The following is a 17170-nucleotide window of genomic DNA, read 5'->3' on the forward strand; positions in this document are numbered from 1 at the left end:
CGCGTTTTGTTCCTCGGCAACCTGATAACACCGAAGATACCTCGGCATTGGGGAAGCAAATTACAATTTGTTTACACAATGCCTCGGCATGCCGGCATAGTTACCCTGAGAAGGTTGCGTATCAGCGTGAAGTATGTCGATGGAAGGATAAAAAAAAAAAAAAAGAACGAGCGTGGCCTTTATCGTCTTGACGGCAGTGCACGCACTGCTTGGAGCAGCCATGGGAGAAGCAAACCTAGCATAATCTCGTTGTGGGTGATGCTAAAAAGTGTCACGCTAAGGCGCTGTCGTCGCGGTCGGTCGGTGCTCCCTCGATAACCTTTAAATTGATCCCGACTGTAATTGTGATTGGCCTGGTTGTTACGGTCGCTTCTTTTTCCACGTCCTTGAATTATAACATTTTTTTGCGTCATATTACACGATATGCATGTGCACATGTATGGATGCACTTGATCTAACTACGAGTATTTGCAGTGCCTCACCACTCGAAATAGCCTGTAAAGTTACACTGCAGTACAAAGGCCTTCCATACTGACCTCGATCCGCTCTCGTCGTGCGTTGCTCTACTCTATTGTTTGCCCCTGAATTTTCTTGTTTCATTCCTCCACCTCGTTATCGGACCTCCCCTTCTTGTAGACACGTCTCTTGGTATCCACTCTATTAGCCCAATGGTCCACCGGTTGTCGGTTCGCCTCACTACATGGCCAGCCCAAGTCAATTCCTTTATGTTTATTTGAACTATGATATCTTGTATACTAGTTTGTTGTATGATCCGGGTAGCTGTTTTCGTGTCTCTGAGTGCTATTCCTAGTATTATTCCTTTGATGGTCCGTTGAACCAACCTAAGTTTGTTTGCTAGCTGTTTTGGTAAGTCGCCAAGCTTCCGCTCCATATTTCATCACCGGCAGGTTGCATTTGTAGTATATACTTCTCTTGGGGGATAGCGGTAGCTCGCTTTTTATTATTTGGGAATGTTTGCTGAAAGCACTTGAACCAATACCATGTTTCGCCTAAGTGCTCTCTTGTGATTGGGGTCAGCTCTGAACAGCTGCCAGAAGTAGGTATGTGATTCTACTTGTTCTAGTGTTTCGTTACATAAGATGAAGTGGGCACTTCGGGATTGTGTATTCATCATCTCTTTCGATTTATTCCTATTTTGCTTTTGTCCCACGGCTTTGCTTTGATTTTAGTTCTTCAAGCAGTGTTTGAGGTGTTCCGCGGACTCACTCAGCGAGACTATCTGCAAACGGCAAATGTCTTAAGTATTCCCCGTTTATCCGTACTCCTATGTTTTCCCAGTCAAGCTTCCTGAATACCCGCTCCAGGCATGCCGTGAATAGTTTTGGTGAGATGGTATCTCCCTTTCGGACGCTCTCTTGGATGGGGAATTTGCCGCTTTGTTTGTGAAGAATTATCCTCCCCGTACATCCTTTATGCACGTTGTCTGGAAGTCTTATGTACGCCTGCTCTATTCCCTGGTGTAATATTAATTCCAGCGCTGCCACGCTGTGTACAGTCGAACGCCGCTAGAATGACTGCTTCTACTACAAAATAGCCTGTTCATAGAAGCATGCCTTTAATCGTGGCAAGATTCCTGCATTTCCTACGTATTATCAACGCCACTACAGCGAAGACCACTACAACAACTTTGCATGTTTAACGAAGTAGTTCACGCCTTCGCAATTGCCCAATTGTTGTGTGATAACAAATTGCTGACGCAGTGCTGCCTTCGCTGAGCTTGACGACAGAGCTGATAGGTGTGCCGACGACCGTGAAACATCCAGTTCGGGCACAGAGCTGCAGGAACCGATAACACGTACAGTGCGAGTTGTGACGCAGAATCAGTTATGAAGGCCGACGATTAATTTTTCATGGACGAACAGGTCCTGGTTTGCTCTAACCAGAAAACTGGCGACATCGTGCAGGTCATCATAGAGAAAAGGGACGCCGGAAATGATCAGGCGAGCAGTGATGAAGGTTTTGCAGAGAAGCCACGCGGTATGACAACCCGCGAAGCCGTAGCGGAATTTGACGCGCTGCAGATGTATGTTTAGTTACTCTAACGAACTCGTTCCAAGCAATTCAAGAACTTCGCAAGCCACTCTTCCTCAACCCGCTCGGCAACTCCATAATCTTACACAAAGAACTCCTCATAAGCCACAGCGTGCACATCAGAATTGACTGGATTCCAGGCCCCGAGGAGACCGGCCCAGGTAACCAGTCCGCCCACGAGGCGTCACAGGAGTGTTTGAACTTTACGCCTCCACAGGTTCCCCTTTCAGCATCCACACCCACTCCTCCAGCCCTCCTACTTCTACGAAAAAAGAAACGTAAAAGACAACGTTACCAACAGGTTACACCCCCTGGGTATCTTGCCAACATTGTCTCCTGCAGCAGATCCGAGGAAGTATTCATCAACAAGCTGTGCGCGGATGCCGCCTACACTCCTCACATTACCCAGAAATGGACAAGATGCCCCAACACGCACCCACGATGCCCCTACTGCAACACTGACGTCAAATCAGATCTCCACCACCTAGTGTGAACGTTCCCACACTTTGCGAAACATCGCCCAGAGAGTTTAACAAACATTAATCCCGACACCCTACCACATGAAGCACATACTGGATTAGACGCATCTTTATTACGAACAATTGCCGATTTTGCAGTTAAGAGTGGTCTGGCGCGAGTAGTCTAACTGGGGTCGACCCCGGTGAAGACTTCCAGGCCCCCATAACACGAATCCCCTCTTTGAATATGGACCTTGATTAGTAATCCCCTTCCTTCCATCCCTCTCCCCACTCTACGGCAAACGCCCTCCTTGCTCCAATAAAAAGACTCAATCAATCAATCAACCCCACCTCGCACCGCGGCACACCATGAACGATGGTAGCGAATTCAGGACGTCATACTGCTGTGCAGAAGAAAATTGTTGACTTTCTCTGACTATTGCAGTTTAAATCAGATTATTGGTTCTGTCAATATGCTGATCTATTTATAAGGGGTAAGTGAAGTACGGCATGCATATAACGAAGAGACTTGTATAGCGAACACATATCGCGGGCCCGCATGTTTAGTTCCGGAGCCGTTTGAGTGTACTGAATCAAACGCTTTTTTTATAGCCTAAAATGCCACATACTTCAAAGATTTATAAAAGGTTTAGTGTTTGTTTTTCTTCACTTATTCGTTGCTGTAGATAAGTTTGTTGACTCATTCGCTCTAGATCTTTTGTGTCGCTAATTTATAAGGAGAGCACTGGGCGCATGCGTCTTGTCGTTGGTTGCATGGTCTTCAGGGGGCTAATTCAGGTGGCCCAGCTCACGTGAATGATTGCACGCAATTTGCAGCGCTTCTTTTCAAATTACCCGCCATACGGGACGCGAGTTTTAGGGCCAAATTTTAATATTAAGCTATGAAATGTATTCGCCGCGTTGCACTCCGCTGGTCAATGCTTGCTACCAATAAAAAATCAAAGCCTCTTTGTTGAAAGAAGGATCGTTAAAACGCGAAGCTTGCTCGGATGCAAACGGAGTCAAAGTTAAAGCAGAATATCCAAACTGTATCAGCCACGTCGTAGTGGTGCAATCAGATAGACGTCGGCTTCATGAAGCGGGAGAGCCAGGTTCGATGCCGGCCACAGAGGTGCTTTCGTCTTTTATGGAATGTGGTGTATGATTGGTATACCATTTGTGAATCTCTTTGCGTAAAGTTAGTTTCTTTCAGTGCGTTCTAGACAACGAACGACGCCATCGGGAGGCACTGAAAGCTTCGCTTCATTCATCTTTTTTCGGCGAACGGTGATGTCCACCATATGATTTCCCCCAAAAGTTTGGTTGGAGCCGTGGCACCACGCATTGCAAGCAGTGTCTTCTGCATTGCGGAGAGCTTCAGCGGAGATGATATGCTTGTGCCAGTTTTTCCACATGTTTCTGTCATTCGCCTAATGTACCGTGGTGAAGGTGTGTTTTTGTTACCTACCGGACTGTATTGGCGTGAAATTGAACAATAGAATTACCTTCGAGTTTACAGGACAGACACACGTTTTGCAAAAAGGTCAGCTAACGTAATTTCAAATATTTGTGTTCTTTTTGTCCTTGAAGGTGAACGAAGTCTTAGACAAAGGCTATCGGTATCTGTTGTAAGGCGACAGTCTTGGCTAAGGCATTGTGCCAGAAATCAGAGCTGTTTGGTTATGCGGTGCAGATAGCAACGGCTGCTGCAAAGAGAGAAACACGACATCATGTTGTCTAGGTAATTTAAAGCAGTGTCTGCAGTGCAGATACCGAATGCTTTATTACTGCGCTATCTCAGCACGTTGCGAGCACGCGATCAAAGTTAGACTGCTGAGCACCGCATTGTATTTGAACATGGTGGCACATGAGGAGAAAAGGTGCACACCAGCCGCCCGTAACTCTGACCCCAGGGACGCTGTGGCATGAAAAGTCACGCGTCTTCCCTTTGAAGTAATTTTTTCCTGAAGACGAAGAAATAAACGAAGAAAGAGACGCACGTGCGATGCAGCAGTAAAGAAATCTTTGATATGTCTCGCGAAACGCTAACCCTTAAATGCAGCATGCCTCAATGTCGCTTTGCCAAACCCCGCCTCTACGCGAGCCCGTTTGGGCCATTCAAAGACAGTAAAGGCACGGTTGGGCTCGGTAGAATTTTTGTGTTTCTTTACATTAATTTACTCTGAGTCGTTTGCTAAATTTCTGTGACAGTTGTTCCTTCCCGCCCAGTCCTGATGCGGGATTTTGGTGTAACACAACCTTGATCGCGTTCGCAATAGGGTAAACTGGTATGTTTCTTCTCAGTTAGTATGCATGCCTTTAATTTGCATTTTACGTCATTAAAACGCACGATACAATCACGACAGTTGGCGATAAATACTGAACCGATTCCTCGCCCGTTCTTAGCCCTCTCGCACGGCTTTTGAAACGGTCCAGAGTTGTATGGGTGGACCTTGGTAACAAACATTTGCCCATTAAAAGCAGCTAAAAGTCGTGAGTGGTGACAACGTCCTCGATTACGTTTACGTCATTTCTAAAAATATACATTGGGCATTTGTAGCCAAAAGTGTGGCGTTGTGACGACCTAATACTGATTGATTGTAGGGTTTAACACGCCGACGCAACGCAGGCGATGAGGCGCGCCGTAGTGGAGGGCTCCGGAATAATTTTGGCCACCTGGGGATATTTAAGGTGCGCCGAAATCTTCTACACACGGGCGTTTTTGATTTTCGCCTCCATCAGAAAAGCGGCCGCCGCGGCCGGGAATCGAACCCGCGACCTCGTGCTCAGCAGCGCAAGGCCTTAGCCATTGAGCCACAGTGGCGGGTGTGACCACCTAATACTATCACCGTGTAGTGGCGTATTGTTTTTGATTTGGCTCGCTGTAAAATGGTTAATAATTTTTTGCTGACGTTCCTCCCCACCCCACGCAGCGGAAGTGGATGTCCAGAAAGGATGTAGTAAATAACTACAAGTCATGGTGGAGGAGGGTAAGAAATGTCGGTTAGGGCTTGTCGGTTGCGTTCGGCTAGCGTCACTTGATAAGGCTACAGAATATCGGCCCTCTTTTCTCTCATTGTTTCATGCCACCGTCCTGATCATTGGTCAGTTCGAAGTACGTGACATTTTTTCACAAAGCGACGCTTCATGGCCGAGTCTTTTTGTTGCTTATGCGTTTTAGTCGGTCAACTCTGCTAGGCTTAGCTTGTCCTCCGTTCTCTGCGGCGGTGCGCGACTTACGTTGCGATTGCGAATCAAAGATGACGCGTGTAACAGTATTGCAGCCGCAGAATTGTGTCGAAAGATGCTGTTTTGCTGCATCTTCGAAAGTGTTAAGCGACCAGGTAGAAGTTAACGTCGAGGCTGTAGATGCGGCAATCTGGCAACAAGTATGAACGACTTGCGTGCCTCAGCGGCGGTACTCTAATACCTTACCTACTGACACCACGCTTGAATTCTCTGGCTGCAAATGCTGGCTCCTGCTTAGCCTTACGGATGCAGTCCGCGTCTTGGGTAACTTCTCTATTTATTGGCACTAGTGCGGCCTAGCCTTCAACGATTGTCTGCAAGCATAATATTTACTAGGAACACATGGTGGAGGGTCCCGTTATTCACAGGCGCCTTATCACTCATAATGCAGTTTCGATGCTTGTTTTGTGTTTTACTTTAAACTTATTCTGAGCTCTATGCAGCATGCCTGATTAGCCTGACTCAAGCGCTAGGCGTTTTAGGCCTTGGCGCCATATTATGCCTACAAAGATCATTTTTTCCCGCGGCGATGAAAGCGCGGGGGGGGGGGGGAGGAGAGTAGAGGTATTCGGCTTTGCTTTAAAATGTTAACAGCCTAGCGATTGGTACTCTGTGTAGTTTGGATGTTCTGCGGGCAACAAAGCGAAAAGGAATATCTTGGTGGCGTGATTTCTTGTCTTTTTTTCAGATTTGTGGACACATTGGCATTGTCCTCAGCAGCGACACCTTCAGCGGCACTGTTGTGGAAATAGGAAAAAAGCGGAAAACCTTTCGCGGAAATCTGGCATTGATTGCAAGATATGTATACGGTGAATCCAGTTAAGTCGGGAGCTGGTGTCTTTTTTTTTCTTGGAAAGGCTGTTGCGCAATCTTGCGTATAACGAAACATAAAAAGTTGCAGACGTTTTGGATGCCTGCCCACGATTATTTTTTCCGGCAAATTTGTCGACGCCTTTCCTTGAAAATGTGTTTTCTAATGATACACAAGGAAGTACACGACGAGTGTGTTCACGCGATATTTGACTGTTTAGATATCAGTGCTCTGTAATACGACAGACAGTCACAGCTTTGTAGCAGCAGCGGCCAGTTGAACGGCGGAACATATTTTTCATTTCATTAATTGCCTCCCTAAAGCCCCGAGGGAATTGCATAACGGAAACGACAAATCCTCTGTGCGGGTGTACAATGCAATGTGAACGAATTATATGCTTTACAGTTCTAACTACGCATATGGTAGTTTGGTCAAGAATGACAACAAAAACGAACAAACAAGCAATAAAAAACTATTGGACTGGAAATTGGAGTTTGAAGAGCCCAAACTACTTGGCAAAAAATGTATACATACAGTACGCTGGTAGAATATATCTAGAGCCACGGATTATTTGATGGAACCAAAGTGGGATTCCAGTTTTGCGCAGAATAATGTGCGGTCAGCTGTGGCAACAGTGGTGTCGGGGATGTGATTTAATCCATTCTGCTGATGGTGGTAGCTATTCAGGTTGTTAACGAAGAGTCGCTTCTCGGACACTGTTTGTGTGGTACTATTACAGCTCATAATGATCACAGGCATAAAAAAAAAGGTTATTTATGGTCCCGGAACACGGCAGCATATAAACGGCAGATTCGGCCCTCTTTATGCAGTCGGCTAAAGAAGATGGGACGGAAGCGGACACAAAAAGATTAAATTCCGATACGAAGTTGGCAACTAATTAAAATTATAATAATAACGACTCCTCGTGCAAGTAAATAAAAAAAAATTACCTAGTCGTCTTACTATTGGAAGGAATGTGCCGAGGGCGCAGTTCATTCGCTTGGCTGACGCGTTGATAAGCATGCAGGAGGTGCAACCAGGAGCATGGTGTGAGCGGTATGGCGATGATCCGTGCTGTCGCGTACCAGGCCCACCTCTAGAACATCCCAAGCGAATCACTGCCGTGTAGTAGGTTGGGGGAAGTGCAGCGTCGGGTTGGTCTGCTGATCTCTGGCTCTCTGTCGAGTACTGCAGCGGATTGGCGGAACACCGATTTAAACCCGACGACAATCTTCAGTTTACTTTTTTGTTCTCCTTCCTCTGGGCACGTACCTACACATGGGAGATTTCGCGTCTTCTCTCAAAGTACTGTATTTCGGCGAAATATTATGTGCAGTTCATCGGAACTTGCCCTGCGGTACGCTACAGTGACTACAAGTTTAGAAACTGGTGCCTGAGCTACGTGATACACCCGATAACGCGAAACGAAGGTGTGCAACCAGATTACAGGATAATTAAGGCCAGGTAAAAAAATGTTTAAATACCTGCAGCATATTGCCAGGAATAAACAATCTGATTGTTTGAAATTTTGTGCGCCCTTTGAATCATCATTGAACCTTTGAATCATCGTTAACAAAATTTTGTTCATGATGTTTTTTGGCAGATAAAATTATGTTTTATAATTGAAAGGAGGTTTGTTCACCAAACTTTCACACTTTTTCTAGCGGGCTGGCTTTCAGATATTCGATCCCAGATATTGCTTGTTATTCTTTATGAAATCTAACCATTACTGCCAATCGTATTAACTATGGCGACTCGGTTTCTATGGCGCTCTACAACTTCGAAGGGGAACGGCGCGGCCCCAGATTTGTGAATGAAAGCGAACATCGTACTGCTCGTGTTAGCAAGAATAGCCTGTAGTGTAAAAATACGAGGTTTTTCAATTTATGCACTATGGTTTCGCTGTTGTACACTTCATATTTCAGGTGTGGTGGCAGCGCGTTAAGCCAGAATCATACTTTGGATGTCACGAAATATTGTACACTTTGAATTGCACTTTTTGCTGTTTAAAAGCAGACTAAAACCACTCAAACAGTAGCTTTGATAGCAACGGCACTAGATTAAGCTTATGGAGAAGTTGCACAACTGATGAGGAATAAATTAACAACCTGAGAAAATAAAGCAATTATGGTTTGTTTTTAATGGCGATTAGATCATTTACATATCTGGCTGCAGGTAGCAGGCATGGCGTAAAAACGCACGTATTAGGGTTCTTATCGCGGCGGGGCACTCTGTTCAATTAACGACCTAATTTACTTGCAAACAGCTTATTGTTTCCTAATATCTCTTTAGGGGCGCGAGTAATGGAGTATGCCAGCGCCAAACATGTCTCTGCGGGTCTCATAAAGGAGATGCTGACCACGTTGGAAAACTCTATGCAAGACCTGCCAAAAACCTACACGGATTGTAGCTCGGTAAGTACGCGAATAAATTTCGTGGACTCTCACTCACCAAATGAAATTGGTGAAGCATCCGTGCATTGAGTAAGATAGTGTTGCACTGGTAAAGGAAAATCGCCTGGTGTGTCAGGCTTCGTTCATGTTTCAGGCTAATGGTCTTACGCCATATCAAAGAAGGCCCCTTGTGCCCGAAGTAAATTAGGCTACAACGTACAACCAAAAATACCGCAACAAGCTCAGCTCTGATTACCTTGGATGTGAATGCAAAGCTGACAGCCAAGTCACTGTGACCAGCGGTTCAGCTGAATTGGCAAGTCTTGGCGGTTTGTAAGTTTAAATTAAGAAAGTGCAGAGCTCAGAAATAAGGTTCACTGGGAGGCCACCTGGCCCCGTATGTAATAAATAAGGGCGCGTGCCTTGTCGGAGCTTTTCGGGCTGCAGGAGAGGCAAAAGGTTTAAAAGATGCGTGAACAGGCCAGGACTACCACGAGAGCTTGTATGCGGCAGCACAATGAAGTCATTCTCCGCATCATTCAGTTCTCGTTTGCAATTTGTTTTCAATTTCGCTGTCATGAACAGCATTTTGTGTACATACCTCCTACTTGGATGCTTTGCAAGTGTCAATTTGGTGGTTTCTCGCCGTGTCGGGATAAGCTAGTTTTGTGCAGCCTGTCTTGAGACGCCTGGTAAAGATTACGTCTGGTTTATTATCTTGACAAAGGATTGCAAAACAGTATTGCCAGCTCTCAATATTCTTTTTTACGCCTGTTTCAATAAATGGCACGCTTTAGCAAGCGACAGCGACCATTCCACATGAAGGTGAAGACCCAGTTTGTTGAATTAGGCGAATGGATCACCATTAGCTTAGCAGTTTTATGGAACAATTGAAGGGAGGTGTGGTCAATTCATAGAAAGGGAGGGTGAGAATGAGTTTGGTGCCACGCCAGGTGGCCTAGAGTGCGTCTCTGGGAAACGCCGGAAGCCAAACAGGTGGTAGGGGAAGTCGTCATGAGAAGGTATCTGTAAGCTGGAGGTCAAAAAAGGAGCCAATAACTAGGCCACGGAAAAAAAAAGGAAAAAAAGAGGAAAAACACGCACGCAGCTAAACTTAGAAATGTCACAAACAGCAACATTGTTGGAAAGATCCTTTTCTAGAACTCAGAAAAACGGAAAGATAAAGTTAGAACCATGTGTGGGGAACAAGAAAAAGCAGTGCAAAAAAAAAGGGGGGGGGGTATAGAATTCCGGAGCATGAAGGGTTGTCTTTGCATACTAAACTGGAAGCCAAACTGGGGAAACAAGAGAAATAGGCGATCACACTCGGAGCTAGAGAAAGGGGGTCATATTGTTCGGATGAAGGTACTCGCAAGCGTATGCCAAATGCTGCATTCCCTATAAACATGCACGAAAATATCGTTTAGATTCCTATTTCTCGGATAGGTGATTCTTAGTGCTTCCGGGAACGTCTTTTTATTTCGGACGTTACTTGCAAAAAGGTGTACTATTTCAGCAGGAGATGATTTACGTTAGGAAGGGCATTTGAGAATTTATTTATTAGAACTGGTGGCCTAGCCCTTTTGTTTTGTCCCAGATTGTTGAGCACTTCGTGCCTGTTTAGATTAGATGTACGTTAGTACGCCTGATCGAGCGAGCGTTTGGGTTGGGTCCCGTTTATAAGGGTGGACTTAAGTTCGTCTATATGCTTTACGTAGTCACTGTCATCACTGCACACTCTTGGAAGTCTGGTGGTTTCTCATACAAATATTCCTTGTTTGCAGTGTCTCGGGTGATGGCTTTTATAGTGTAAATGCTGCTGCCCATCCGTTGGTTTTCTAAAAAGCGTTTTCAAGTTTACCGTTTCTTAAAATGACGGTAGTATCCAGGATATTCATATATTTTTTAAAATGCTAGCATGAGAATTTAATATTCGGATGCGAAAAATTGTGATTAGATATAAACATTTCTAGAGTCGCGCGTCCATGTTCCCAAATCATGAAGATGTCGTCTAAGGAACGGTGGTAAACGTGAGTTTTATGCGGAAAAATGTTTAACAGGGTGGCTTTACGTTGTCCCTTGAAAATTTTGGCGTAGGTCGGCGCGAAAGGAGTACCCATGCTGTTTCCAAAAACTAGCAAGAAGACGAGTGAAATTCAAAATATTTCAGAGTTAAAACTAGTTTTAATTAAGTTATGTACACTTCTGGGGCATGTTGGTGCGGGTTCTCTAGTACATATTTTAAAATTGCTTCGATCCTTCGGGGAGAGGGATGTTTCTGTACAATGAGGCAACGTCAGGAGTAACTATGCGGGTGTCAGTGAGTAGTCGCCCACCCTTATTTATCTCTTGTGTTATGCGGGGGTTGGGCGGGGGGTGTCCTGAACGAATGAAGGAAGAAGAGCCGGAATGTAGGTGAGGTAGTCATTCAGAAACAGATATAATGGCTCGGTCGGTGTGTTGTTATTCAAAAATATGGGTCTTCCAGGAATGTGGGCAGTAAATAGAGATTCTACAAGAAATTTGTGGAATTTTGGGGAATGTAGAGGCGTCCTGGCTGTTTATTAGTTGGTTTCATAAAGTTGACGTCTGTGATCGTCATTAATTCTCTGGATAGCACGTCTGTGAGGATTTGAAGGATTGTTAGGCTGTACTCCTTGCTTGATTGATTTTAGCGTTTAACGCGCCGACGCAACGCAGGCGATGAGGCGCGCCGTAGTGGAGGGCTCTGGATTAATTTTGACCACCTGGGGATCGTTAACGTGCGCCGAAATCTCGTACACACGGGCGTTTTTGCTTTTCGCCTCCATCAGAAAAGCGGCCGCCGCGGCCGGGAATCGAGCCCGCGACCTCGTGCTCAGCAGCGCAACGCCTTAGCCACTGAGCCACGACGGCGCGTTGTACTCCTTGATAAGATTGTTATATAAAGATCGTTATCTAAGTACAGCCTAACATTTATTCAAAATGTCACAGATCTGCGATGTAGAGAATAATTAAATATCACCGAACTAAAATTCATGAAACCGACAAATAAGCAGGCAGGATGTTTTTACCTTCTCTCCAAAACCCACAATGCCCCAGTAGAATCACTGTTTACTGCAGACATTCGTAGCAGAACCATAGTTTGAAATACCAACACCACAGCCGAAGCATTACCAAAGTTTATCAGTCCCTACTTCTCCGACATTCAGACTATTCTTCCTTCATTCGTTCTGGGCACGTCCCACTTCCTTCGCATAATAAAAGAGATAAATACGGGTGGGCGCCTGCGCAGTGACACCTTTCTAGTTACTCTTGATGTTGCCGCGTTGTACACAAACAACCCTCTCGTCGAAGGAATCGAAGCTATTTATAAACCTTTATCAAGGAAAGGAACCCGCACCAACATGCGCCAGAAGTGTACATAACGTTGTTAAAACCAGTTTTAACTCTCAATTATTTTGAATTTGACTTGTATTACTTTTTGCAAGTTTATAAAACCAGCATGGGTACTCCATTCGCACCAACCTGTGCCAATATTTTCATAGGAAAACGTGAAGCCACCCTGTTATACTCTTTTCCGCATAAACCTCAGGTGTACCTCTGCTACATAGACGACATCTTCATGATTTGGGAACATGAACGTGCGACTCTAGAAACCTTTACATTTCATCGCAATTCTTCGCATCCAACTGTTAAATTCTCATGCCAGCATTCTGAAAAATAAGGGAACTTTCTTGATATCGCCGTCATTCCATACCACGGTGAATTTAAAAACGCTTTTAGAAAACCAACGGATAGCCAGCAGTACGTAGACTATAAAAGCCATCACCCGAGACACTGCAAACAAAGAATCAGTGTAGGAGAAGCCACCAGACTTCGAAGAATATGCAGTCATGACAGTGACTACGTAATGCGTCTAGGCGAATTCAAGTCCACCCTTATCAACAGGAACTACCCCAAAAGCTCGCTCTGTCAGGCATACCTACGTGTATCTAAACTCAAAAAGGACGTGGTGCTCAACAAAAAGCGATAAAACGAAAGCGGCCAGGCCACCTGCTCTAACAGCTACATTCCTAAGTGACGTTGCAAACGTATACCATCAGCGGAAATACTACTCCAGTTTAGCGAGTTATAAACGACTTAAAAAGACATCCCCAGAAGCACTAAGAGTCCCATACCGGAGAAATAGGAACTTAAATATATTTTGTGCATGATAAAACAGGGCATTCAAAACAACCACTCATAGCCACCTGTCTCCATCCCAGATGCAAGACTTGCAGGCACCTGCAAACAGACTGCACTAAAGAAAGCAATGCCAGCAATTACGTCCGCAATATTAATTCCAGTTTTACGTGCAGTTCATTCAATATCGTGTATTAGAATGCTCAATGTTGCACAAACCGTACACAGTGGAAACGAGTCAACGTATGAACTTATCTCTGAACGGTCACCGGGCATATCCTCTTGAACAGAGCCTCCATAGCTGTCACGTAGCATTTCAGCCAGCCAGGCCCCAATTTCGATGACCATACGTTGTATATACTTCAGCCTAACTTTGGGTCTCCTGCGTACAGGAAATACAAAGAATCCTATTAATTCACAAATTGAACTCCGTGGGACCTGCTTGAATAACTCATTGCGGAGACAACGTAGAATCCTTGCGATATTCATCGGGAATATAGCCTTAGGCATTGGATGGCGTAATGCTTTTCCTTTATCCGAACAATTTTACCCACTTCCTTCAGCTCCAAATGGGATCGCCTAATTTCTTTCGCTTTCGTAGTTTGGCTTCCAGTTTTGTATGCAAAGGCAACCCTTCAACATTTGCTCCGGAATTCGATATCCCCCTTTTTTGCACTGCTTTTTCTTGTTCCCCACACATGGTTCTAACTTCATCTTTCCGTTTTTTTTTGTTACAGAAGAGGATCAATGCAAAATGTTGCTGTTTGTGACATGTGCACGTTTAGTTGCGTGTTTTTCCTCTTTTTTTCTTTTTGTACGTGGCCCAGTTATTGGTTACTTTCTCACCTCCAGCTTCCCCAACCACTTGTTAGGCTTCCGGAGTTTCGGAGGGCCGCGCTCTAGGCCCCGTGGCGTGGCATCAAACACCTCCTCCGCTTCTCCTTCCATGAATCAACCACACCTCTCTTTCCACTTACTTTCAGCGCAGGTAAAAATATGTATCTTTCCTTCCTCTTGTAAATCTCCCCCTCACACTCCCAAACCAATCCTGCTTCTGCACTGTGATTCCCTCTCTCTCATTTCTTTCCTCTCCTGGTCTCCTGAAGAACTACCCCTATATAAGGCATGCCAGCCAGGCGAGTGTTTGACCTCACGAAGGCTACGGTGTTCGCAGTTTTCTTTTCGTGTGTTCCCTATCATCTTGCAAGTTTTATTGCTCCCAATATACAAACATACATAATACATACATACGCACACACAGACACACACCACACACACACACACACACACACACACACACACACACATATATATATATATATATATATAACACAGAAATAAGGGTTGGCAGTCGAGAAAACCTCGGAAAGCAAAAGGGAGGATGTGGTAGATCATTGAAACAGATTAAGAGTTTGGAAAGAAAGAAAGAAAGTGAAGAAAAAATGCCCGCCAGGTGGGATCCGAACCCACGACCTCCAGAATACCGGTCTGGTGCGATAACCACTACGCTACCGGCGGGGCGATTTTCCCATTCACTTTCTGGGGTATTTATGTTAGGTAGATTTATGTTAGGTAGGTACCTAACATAAATACCCCAGAAAGTGAATGGGAAAATCGCCCCGCCGGTAGCGTAGTGGTTATCGCACCAGACCGGTATTCTGGAGGTCGTGGGTTCGGATCCCACCTGGCGGGCATTTTTTCTTCACTTTCTTTCTTTCTTTCCAAACTCTTAATCTGTTTCAATGATCTACCACATCCTCCCCTTTGCTTTCCGAGGTTTTCTCGACTGCCAACCCTTATTTCTGTGTTATTTTCAACGAGCCCCTCATTTCCTATTCTGATTCGCTACATGCATAGCGAGGGCCTCTGTTCTGGCAGTCTTGTTGCCAAAGGGAGCTTAAGAGGGTTCAAAGCTGGTCGACCACTCTGGACATGTCGTAGACACTCGAGTCACGACCCGGGGGTTAAAAAGAAGGTCCCCTTCACCCCGATTAGTCCGAATGGCGCTGGCTACCACCCCCAAGCACAGGAAACAAATCTACCTAACATAAATACCCCAGAAAGTGAATGGGAAAATCGCCCCGCCGGTAGCGTAGTGGTTATCGCACCAGACCGGTATTCTGGAGGTCGTGGGTTCGGATCCCACCTGGCGGGCATTTTTTCTTCACTTTCTTTCTTTCTTTCCAAACTCTTAATCTGTTTCAATGATCTACCACATCCTCCCCTTTGCTTTCCGAGGTTTTCTCGACTGCCAACCCTTATTTCTGTGTTATTTTCAACGAGCCCCTCATTTCCTATTCTGATTCGCTACATGCATAGCGAGGGCCTCTGTTCTGGCAGTCTTGTTGCCAAAGGGAGCTTAAGAGGGTTCAAAGCTGGTCGACCACTCTGGACATGTCGTAGACACTCGAGTCACGACCCGGGGGTTAAAAAGAAGGTCCCCTTCACCCCGATTAGTCCGAATGGCGCTGGCTACCACCCCCAAGCACAGGAAACAAATCTACCTAACATAAATACCCCAGAAAGTGAATGGGAAAATCGCCCCGCCGGTAGCGTAGTGGTTATCGCACCAGACCGGTATTCTGGAGGTCGTGGGTTCGGATCCCACCTGGCGGGCATTTTTTCTTCACTTTCTTTCTTTCTTTCCAAACTCTTAATCTGTTTCAATGATCTACCACATCCTCCCCTTTGCTTTCCGAGGTTTTCTCGACTGCCAACCCTTATTTCTGTGTTATTTTCAACGAGCCCCTCATTTCCTATTCTGATTCGCTACATGCATAGCGAGGGCCTCTGTTCTGGCAGTGTTGTTGCCAAAGGGAGCTTAAGAGGGTTCAAAGCTGGTCGACCACTCTGGACATGTCGTAGACACTCGAGTCACGACCCGGGGGTTAAAAAGAAGGTCCCCTTCACCCCGATTAGTCCGAATGGCGCTGGCTACCACCCCCAAGCACAGGAAACAAATCTACCTAACATAAATACCCCAGAAAGTGAATGGGAAAATCGCCCCGCCGGTAGCGTAGTGGTTATCGCACCAGACCGGTATTCTGGAGGTCGTGGGTTCGGATCCCACCTGGCGGGCATTTTTTCTTCACTTTCTTTCTTTCTTTCCAAACTCTTAATCTGTTTCAATGATCTACCACATCCTCCCCTTTGCTTTCCGAGGTTTTCTCGACTGCCAACCCTTATTTCTGTGTTATTTTCAACGAGCCCCTCATTTCCTATTCTGATTCGCTACATGCATAGCGAGGGCCTCTGTTCTGGCAGTGTTGTTGCCAAAGGGAGCTTAAGAGGGTTCAAAGCTGGTCGACCACTCTGGACATGTCGTAGACACTCGAGTCACGACCCGGGGGTTAAAAAGAAGGTCCCCTTCACCCCGATTAGTCCGAATGGCGCTGGCTACCACCCCCAAGCACAGGAAACAAATCTACCTAACATAAATACCCCAGAAAGTGAATGGGAAAATCGCCCCGCCGGTAGCGTAGTGGTTATCGCACCAGACCGGTATTCTGGAGGTCGTGGGTTCGGATCCCACCTGGCGGGCATTTTTTCTTCACTTTCTTTCTTTCTTTCCAAACTCTTAATCTGTTTCAATGATCTACCACATCCTCCCCTTTGCTTTCCGAGGTTTTCTCGACTGCCAACCCTTATTTCTGTGTTATTTTCAACGAGCCCCTCATTTCCTATTCTGATTCGCTACATGCATAGCGAGGGCCTCTGTTCTGGCAGTCTTGTTGCCAAAGGGAGCTTAAGAGGGTTCAAAGCTGGTCGACCACTCTGGACATGTCGTAGACACTCGAGTCACGACCCGGGGGTTAAAAAGAAGGTCCCCTTCACCCCGATTAGTCCGAATGGCGCTGGCTACCACCCCCAAGCACAGGAAACAAATCTACCTAACATAAAAACCCCAGAAAGTGAATGGGAAAATCGCCCCGCCGGTAGCGTAGTGGTTATCGCACCAGACCGGTATTCTGGAGGTCGTGGGTTCGGATCCCACCTGGCGGGCATTTTTTCTTCACTTTCTTTCTTTCTTTCCAAACTCTTAA

The 17170-nt window shown here is 45.7% G+C and overlaps 1 protein-coding gene across 5 annotated transcripts in view; it reads left to right on the plus strand.

The window, feature by feature from the left end:
• LOC144147095 (uncharacterized) overlaps positions 1 to 17170 on the plus strand; it is a 364907-nt gene that overhangs the window by 23277 nt on the left and 324460 nt on the right. For all 5 annotated transcript variants that reach the window (XR_013317818.1, XM_077679149.1, XM_077679147.1 and 2 more), the window contains exons 3-4: positions 6448 to 6577; positions 8863 to 8984. Coding sequence is in view for 4 of the 5 variants with exons in the window: in XM_077679149.1 (XP_077535275.1) it covers positions 6448 to 6577; positions 8863 to 8984 (252 nt within the window). In the remaining variant the exon portion in view is untranslated. The remainder of the gene's footprint in view (positions 1 to 6447; positions 6578 to 8862; positions 8985 to 17170) is intronic.

This window comes from Haemaphysalis longicornis, unplaced genomic scaffold (assembly GCF_048455015.1).
Source record: "Haemaphysalis longicornis isolate Haplotype H1 unplaced genomic scaffold, Haemaphysalis longicornis Haplotype H1 scaffold_7, whole genome shotgun sequence".
NCBI classification, from domain to species: domain Eukaryota; kingdom Metazoa; phylum Arthropoda; class Arachnida; order Ixodida; family Ixodidae; genus Haemaphysalis; species Haemaphysalis longicornis.